At 42.9% G+C, this 9,190-nt stretch overlaps 1 protein-coding gene across 1 annotated transcript in view; it reads right to left on the minus strand.

Annotated features, from left to right (window-relative positions):
- Nucleotides 1-8,943, minus strand: part of LOC311244407 (protein bicaudal D homolog 2) — a 62,233-nt gene extending 53,290 nt beyond the window's left edge. Inside the window, exons 1-2 of the mRNA XM_084333897.1 lie at nt 8,814-8,943; nt 7,260-7,614 (exon numbers count right to left, since the gene is read on the minus strand). Coding sequence (XP_084190023.1) covers nt 7,260-7,523 — 264 coding nt within the window. The 5' untranslated portion in view covers nt 7,524-7,614; nt 8,814-8,943. The remainder of the gene's footprint in view (nt 1-7,259; nt 7,615-8,813) is intronic.
- Nucleotides 8,944-9,190: the final 247 nt, after the last annotated feature.

Genomic DNA, 9,190 nt, shown 5'->3' on the forward strand with positions numbered 1-9,190 from the left:
AATAAAGGTTATAGAAATGTAAAAAGAAAAATAATAATATATATATATATTTTTTTGAAAACCGATAGATATTTTCCGATATCACATTTTAACACTTTGGTCGCCAGGCTTATATTCTTAATAAACCATCCCACGCCAGCTCTATTTGTCTATGGAGAAGTTCCCCTTCTTTGCAGGGCTATAACTTTTTAAATTGTATTGCTAAATTGACATTACTATGGCCCATTCAACATCAAGTATCTATTGTTCAGGGTGTAGCAACGTTATACTTTTTCATTCACATATTCATACTAAAATACGGTCTAAAGTATAAGTATGTTTTTATCGTTTTCTGCAGCTTTCTCCAGAATGTGACTTATAGCCCTAAATGCATTATATTGATGATTGTATACAGTTTGATAGCAATCGGCGCGAGATAAAAAAAAATTCAAATGGACGTGCTTCTAGAAGTTACTACTTATCATCTGATGTTGACCGGATGGGGGGGGGGGGTCGTTTATAATTCCGTGGCCAACGTTAGATGATTCATCTAGTGTGGGTGATATGATCATCAGAGCAGTTTATATCGAACACGTTAAAAAATAACGCTGAAACTAACCGAAACTAACCGTAGCTTCCTCGGGCCGTTGGGCAATGAGCGTGGAGCAGAAATATTCCTATTATGGGATGTATAAATATGCGATCCATCTCCAGGTTGTATAATAGTATATATGTCCAAATCATGTTGTTTATCGAGTTATTGGTAACGGATCACTATCCATTGTGTCGCGCTCGAGTCCTGGGACTATTAGCGAGTGATCGGACCGAATTGGAATGAGCACCAGCTTCCATTTCCTGTTTCCGGTTTGAGCAATCCGCCGATCGGCCACCAGATGGCGCTCTTGAACCGTTGGAGAGTTGAGAGGGGATCAACAGTAGATCTCAAGTCTCCGGGGGAGAAATATGATTGCGATCACAGATTTTTGAAATATTGATATCAAAGACGTGGTACGGCGTCTTTGGCAGAATGAGCATGGCGGGGAATGACGTGGTAAGGCGACCATAGTGTTAATGCCGATATCGGCCGATAATATCGGTAGGCCGATAATATCGGACAGCCCTACTCAACATCTAGGAATATTTGGAACATATTTAAATGAGGTTCATTAAAAGTAAGGCTGAGAAGATATGCCATTTGGAAGAATCGATAAATCAGGACAAGATTATCAATAAATATCTACTTTTCTTTTATGACCGTGTAAATTGGTAGTGTTACCTGAAGTGAAAATGGTAGTTTCGCTTTACATACATTGCAAACAACAAATGTATTGCCCTCCAACTTCTCAAAATGTTGCCACACTTCAGACGGCATCTTCCTGATCGCTACTGGCAGCGCGCTCAGCACGACTCGCTGTTGTGGCCCAACTACAGCATCGCAAAAACTACAGTGACACACACACACACGTTAAATACGTTTTTTTTTCTTTTTTAAGAAAAGTATTTTAAACTTATATTTATTTTTTTAACATACAAATAAAATCGATAAGTGACACCACTCATCTATTTCACGCAGTTATCGATAAATCGATAGGTGGTCTCAGCCTTAATTAAAAGGCAAGGTTGAACAAAAGGATGATATCGCCTGCAGACTTGGCAAAGAGCAACTTAAATGTCAATCCACTATGAGCTGGCTCTGCTGCCATGTGGTTCAGAGAGCTGGCGAGGGCTCAGAGCAGACATGAGGATGGACATTTTACACAACGGAATATGCCACACGTTTTGGCCTAACTAAATCTCCAACCGCCAACTGTACCAACTCTGCAGGTTTCAACAAGTAAAATGTAAGCCTTTTTAAATACCAATTTCACAACCATACTAGCAAAAGTTAATTATCATACCATACAAGCTCTCGCCAGACGCAACAAGCTCCCGGTAGCCATGCAAAAACGACTTCAATACAAATTCAAATTACCGGTAAATGTAAGACTTTTTAATACATTTTAAGGCCTTAAAAATTGAGAATTATGAATTTAAGACTTTTTAATACCCCGCAGATACCCTGGTACAAGAACACAGGTAGCCGGAACATCACACACACACACACAAGATGTTTGAGACGGCTGGGCCATGTGCTAAGAATACAGCAGGACAGGATCCCGAGAGTTGCCTCAGATGGAAAACACCACCAAGCGAAAGAAAATCAATCTGGGAGGCCCAAAACCATCTGGTGCAAGACTGACAAAGGAGCTGGACGAGATTGTCATGGGGAGAGGCACAACGTGCTGCCAAGGATAGAATGGGATGGAGAGAGATCTCATTGCAGCCTTGGGCCTAAAAGAAAAGATTGTTTGGTTCCGGTTGCCGACCGACCCTGCCGATTTAGGTGCAGCCCAATTTATTTTATGAGTTTAAAAAAATATATATAAAAGATTTTTTTTTAATTTTAATTTAAAAAAAAATAAAGTTTCATAAAAATCTTAGTCAAACCTTTAGTATTATGGATATTAAACATGCTGGCAGAGTACATGCATCCATGTTGTCGTGAACATTTTAATTAAATAAAGAAATTCCCTATCCATAGTCTTCCCTATCCATAATAATTTGAGTTAATCATTCATGTCAGCTCATTTAGATTCAGATAGCATTCTCAATGACAACAATCTTCCCCTCAGCTGTCATCTCACTGAACTCTGTACCACGATGACAGACACCCTCCCAACTCTCCCCCTCTCTCACACACACACACACAGTATAAACTCTGAACTCATTTGCCTATAATTTAGGCTCCGTTGCCCATACCGTACAAACTCTGTTGCCTATAACCAATTTATACCTATCTATTGCCTTCACTACCTACAACTGCCTTAAACTGTGATCATAACTACTACTCACCACAACCTATAGTAAGTCTACCCATATAACACTATGATATAGCCATGTACAATAATACTGTATATATATATGTATTTACATCTGTATGAATACATCTGCATATATTCCGGTTTACATGCCTGTATATAGCCTACTTATATATATATATATATATATCCCATGTCTACTCTTATTAGTTATACCACTGGCCACTGTGGCCAGTATGGCTTAGTTACTTAGGCCCCGTTTAGACGAGCGTTTTGTGAACAGAAACCGCAAAAGTCATCTTGCGGTTTCACTTTTAATTTTACGTTTAGACGAGCGTTTTGGAGTGGAATTCTCCGTGCAGACGACGCTGTAACGACGGAGACCCGCTGTCACACGATTGGCGCATATGTCACATGACGTGCTGTGAAGACCCGCCCTACTCTGCCTCTGATTCGCAGACTGTGGATGGGGAATGTGATTGCACCAAAGCAGAGTCACTCACAGACAGTGGGTCCACTCACGGTCTCACGCCGCGGGACAGATTCTTGTGTATTTAACCCTTTCACTGCCACACCACAGCCGGTTGTGTGATAGTAAAGGGGTAACCTTCTGTCGTGTGGCAGTGAAAGGGTTAAAAGTACTGCCAATGTAGCCTTCAGGTGATCTCCGTTGATATAAGTCAGACATACTTGCTTTGTTTACGTCTCGGCTACTGGCGCATACCTGCTACCTGTGACGTAAGCAGTACGCGCGACCAGAGCCGTGACAACCCGTTCGTCATCGTTTTAACAGATTTATACGTTTTGATAGTTTAGACGAGATCGCAAAGCTTTTGCGTTTCTAGGAATTCCACCCTGGAAGGTAGTCTCACTTTTTTGCGGTTTCACCCCGTAAAAACGCCGTTTCCGTATAAACGAAAGGCACATCCGCAAAAATATTTTTGCGGATTCACCTGCTAGCGTTTCCGTCTAAACGGGGCCTTAGTTACTAGTACTACCATAGTGTATCACTGTACATACATCAGATTAGCATATTTACCCAGTAACTTTGTTCCATTTAATCAATTGTTATATTGTGAATGCGCTTTACTGCTGGTTAGAAGCAAACTACTTTTCATTATACTGTACTTGTGCTGTACGATGAAAATACATTTAAATCCAATCTAAAAAAGGTACTGACAATATGAATACAAACCGTTATTAATATCTGTGCCATGCTATGAGTGTGTCTGGCTGTGATATATTCTACCAGCCAGTGAAGACCTTCATTCCAAAGCAGAAACCGCTTTACTGAACAACATATACAAACGTATTGTTCCAACAGGTCTCAGTCAGACACGGGACAAAGACACACTGACTAATAGGACTCTCTCCATCCTCCCTCACTGGTTCTGAACGCCAAGCAGTGTCCCCCTCCGTCCCCCTCTGATGTCATCAACATCACACGACACTAGCACAGACTGACCACACGCCGATTCAGAAAAACCACTGGCAACAAAACCCCAAGTTAACAAAAAGGCATTCTCATTTTGTAACTAAAATTGGCATTAACGAAGACACAACAAGCATGCTCATGGCCTCATGGCTCTTAGTGTTGCTTGGTTCTGAACAGTATTGCTAAAGGCCTCTTGGTTTCCCCCCCAACAGCAGACCCTTTGTGTGACTAATCCAGAGCTGGTCAGTGGTCCTGTAGTGCGGCGTGTGACTGGCACGCATGTTGGAGCGACATTACAGAGGACCATGGCTGCAAACCAAAGATAACCAGCCATGCACTTTGCTGCTCTCTGCTCTCAAACAGAACAAGTACATGTAGCGCTGGTTATGAAAAGTACATTTTTGCTATTTGAATTGGTCACACACACAGGATAGGGCTGGGGGGTATACAGGTACTGAATATGAAGGTATAGTGTCATGGATCAATGCAAAGGTATGGATTTTCACAATACCATCGTCAACAATATCTACATCATAAACAAACATTGTTTTTTAAAGTTGATCTATAAATTGTTAACTGCGGCAGTATTATAAAGATTATTATAAGAAATTGGATTAAAATATACCCTTTGGAATGAAAAAGCACCATGAAAATTGTATTACGAAAGTAAAACGACATCACTGTACTTTGTGTAACTGGAAAACAAAATACCGCCAAATAGGGGTGTAATGGTACGCGTATTTGTACCGAACCGTTTCAGTACGGGACCCTCAGTTCAGTACACGCCGTATATTGAATGAATACATTACTTTAACCACGTGCGACGTGCGTTATTTTTTGTTGCGTGCATAACTTAATTCAAATTCACAAAATATAACTTGTGCAAAGGGGGCGGATGTTGTTCGTTCACCCCACGCACACCACTGAGAGATTACCTGTAATTTAGCATAGCCTCATAGTATGGCGAACGCAAACGACAAGCCAGAAGACCTGTTTTTTATTTTTTATTTTCTTTTACAAGTCGATTATTCATTTGAATATAGAATATTCGTCGACAGCCCTACTTAACAGTAACTGAACACTACGTCACACCCGAGTGGAACATGGAAAGCCACGTTCTGCAAACTTTCCCCCACTGTACCGAAATTAACCGTGAACCGTGACTTCAAAACCGAGGTATGTACCAAACCGTGGTTTTTGTATACCGTAACGTTACACCCCTACCGCCAAAAAACATTGTACTAGGGGTGTAACGGTTACGGTACGTGTATTCGTGGCGCAACTTCACGGTATGGACGTCACGGTTCGGTACGTGCAGCGGCCATACGAAGAATATGTCTGAATCAGTCCGTTCTGATCCACACTCTAATCCAGAAGGTGGCGATAAAGCACCTAAACGCTATTTTCCAGACGTCATTAACAGCAGAAGAAGACGACACCAAAACATGATGACACGGATGCCTTCATGTTATATAGTAGAGGGAACCCGGCTTCAAACATTCACATAAGCCAGTCCATGGTCCCAGCCCTTTACAGGCACACACGAGCAGTGATTGAGCACGAGCTGTCCACTGCACCCACCGTTGCACTAACACCTGATGGATGGACCTCCCGTGCTACTGAAAGCTACCTCGCAGTGACCGCCCACTTCATTAACTGTGAGTGGGAAATTAAAAACCCAGTTCTACTAACGCGACCTGCGTATGAACAGGCTAGATGATAAAAAGTGAGGCTAGAATCTAGATGATATGGAAAGAGATTATAATAAGTGAAGTTAGATGCTAATAAGTGAGGCTACTGTAGATTATATGGAAATAGGAGATGATAATAAGTGAAGTTAGATGATAAGTGTGGCTAGATGGATAATAAGTTGGGCTAGATGATAATAAGTGAGGCTAGATGATATGGAAATAGTTGATAATAAATGAGGCTAGATGTCGATGATAAGTGAGGTGAGGCTTGATGATATGGAAATCATTTTTTATTCTATTTATTTTGTACTTTTATAACATAAGATATGCTTTTCAGTTATGTAGCTGATTGTGACCAATTGCTATTTTTTTATCAGCCCTGCATAGAAATATGACCTATGCAAGAGTGTATGTTCACTGTTGTGTTTACTGCTTGATGCACTACAGAGCCAGGCTGTACCAGAGCTATCTCAGGGAGGACTATACGACACTAGGAGGTGGAACTAGGTATGACTTGCACTACTGTCGGTTCAAAATAAATGAAAAGAAACCTACAGCCTTTTGAGTTTGGGACTTTTGTTGCTTTTTTCCTGTTGTACCAATCTGGTATCGAAACCGTGAGCCCAAAACCGAGGTACGTACCAAACCATGGCTTCGTTCTGTGTACCGTTACACCCCTACATTGTACCATCAAAAGTATCCAAGGAAAATATTGTGATATATTTTGACCATATGGCCCAGCTCTGACTTAAGATAAGATATTCTAGGGGCGCCAGGGTGGCAGCACTGCGGTGCAACACGACCGTCCCGGATTCGACTCCCGGAGCCGGCGACCTTTGCCAAATGTCTTCCCCCATCTATCCTCCCATACTTCCTCTCTCTCTCTCTCTACCGGACTACCCGGAAAAAAACAATAAAATATCTACCAAAAACATAATAATAATAATAATAATAATAATAATAATAATAATAATAATAATAATAATAATAATAATAATAATAATAATAATAATAATAATAATAATAAAAATATAAGATATTCTAATCCTTCTATTTGTTCCTACCTCATCAGATACAGTAGCATAGCGGCACATCATTGTCTCTAGTCACTCAAGACGTAAAGACAAAAGAAATTAGGAAGAAACAATCTATTCAAAAAGGCAATTCTATTATAATATATTATGAATGGGAGAGAAATCCTTCTGAAGGAGCCAAACCAGCAGTCATTAAATGGGTTAGGTACAGTAAACAGCCAAAGCCTAATCACAACAGCCAGGCTCCGGGTCATCCTCCTACCTCTTTGAGCTGCTGCAGCTCATGTCTGAGCGTCTCGTGCTCCTCCTCCAGCTGGCTGTGTTTAGTCTTGAGAGCGGCACTCTCCTCGAGCACCACGAGGCCATAGCGGGCGGCCTGATGCTTCTCCTCTGTGGCCTCCTGGAGCTCCAACGTCAGCCGCAACACCTCGCTCTGCAGGTCCCCAGAAGACCCCATCATCTCCCCTGCTTCGCCGTCCACGTCCTCAGCCCCTGCTGCCGGGTCCGCTTCCTCCTCCTCCAGCATCTCAGTCGGGCCTGCTGTCTAACCACCAGCTCCACCGAGAGACTCCTCCTGCCTCCGTCAATCCCCTTGCCTCATTACTCCACAGTCCACACTGTAGTGAATTAATGAAAACTTTATTTAACAGATTGCAGAATGGGTACAAAATAGTAGTACGGCTCAATATACACACAATTGTCACGGGGATGCAGACCCAAAGAAAGACGTTTGACTTGTTTACATCAGGGTCCCCCATTTTCAATGCATAGTGAATGTAGTGGTGGGGTGGGGGGAACTGGAAGAAATATGCAGCTTAATGATATTATTAAATCCAACCAAACTGAGCTATAGCAGCACCGTTTTTCATCAGGATTTACTTAATAAGTCACAAGAGCATGTAGCATGTGTAAGAGAGATTGATTGATTGGTTGAAAACGTTATTAACAGATTGCAGAATGGGTACAGTACAGTGCAGCTCAATACATACAATTGTTAAGGGGATGCAGACCAGAGAAAGACTTTCGTCTTGTTTACATCAGGGTCCCCCATTTTCAATTCATCATAAGTTACAGAGCATGGTAAATGCATGCATACTGAGCCAAGCTATAGCTCTGCTGGGGGTAAACAGCGCATGATGCGGTCACCCGCATAATGTACAGTCTGTCCCCGCTGCTGCGGCCAGGAGAGCCAGAGACTAGTCACTGCTACTTTGCGGTAGTTCACGTTAGCTACACACCCGGCCTAAAAAATTAAAGGCGATTCCCCCACTAGTCCACAGTTTGAACTGTGATCGAAAAATGCGAACAAAAGGTTACAGCAGCAGTGCTAACTGAGATATATAATATAAGCAATGATGATGATGACCACATCGTGGCTGCGTTGGCTAACTAACGTTACCAGACATATGTCATCACAGTGACAGGATGCTGTTACCACCTGCGCGGACTGACTGGGTGGGGCGGGCTGTCTTTAGTTGAGCTGTTCGAGCGATGTTGTTGGTTGCACACCTCGCGTTAGCTTGGGCAAAAACACGCAATTAACATAATTTAGACAAACAGTAGCTTGTCGTCTCTCTCAGTCTCAAACGGACAGTTAGGTAGCAGGCCGAGCTCATTGGTGTGGTGGTGAGAGATACAGCTAAGCTAACGTTAGCAGGTTAGCTTGTTAACATTGAAAGAACGCCGCACTGACCCACACACAGATAGAGTACCGCGCCGGGGCTTCGCTCGTCGACCGTTTGTTCTTTGCCCCCGTTATTAGTGTTACGTTACTTACACCGCTAGTTAGTTAGATGTCGTTATTGATGTCACTCACCTCTCTGATATTGCTCCACGAAGCCAAGTGAGCCTGGCTGGCGACAGAATGTAAACCGTGTAACGTTAGCAGCAGCAGCGGTGTGTGTGTCTGCCTCTCTGCCCGCGCGCCGGCTCGGGTTATCTTATCGCACGCGCTCTCTGGTTTCCCCGGTGACGTGACGTGATGAGGCTCGCGCTCCCCTTCCTTCCTCTCTTGTGGTGTGTGAGAGGCTCGCGCTCCCCTTCCTCTCTTGTGGTGTGTGTGAGGCTCGCGCTCCCCTTCCTCTCTTGTGTGTGTGAGGCTCGCGCTCCCTTCCTCTCTTGTGTGTGTGAGGCTCGCGCTCCCTTCCTCTCTTGTGGTGTGTGTGAGGCTCGCGCTCCCTTCCTCTCTTGTGG

Source organism: Notolepis coatsorum, assembly GCF_963971535.1.
Source record: "Notolepis coatsorum genome assembly, chromosome: 17".
Lineage (NCBI taxonomy): Eukaryota > Metazoa > Chordata > Actinopteri > Aulopiformes > Paralepididae > Notolepis > Notolepis coatsorum.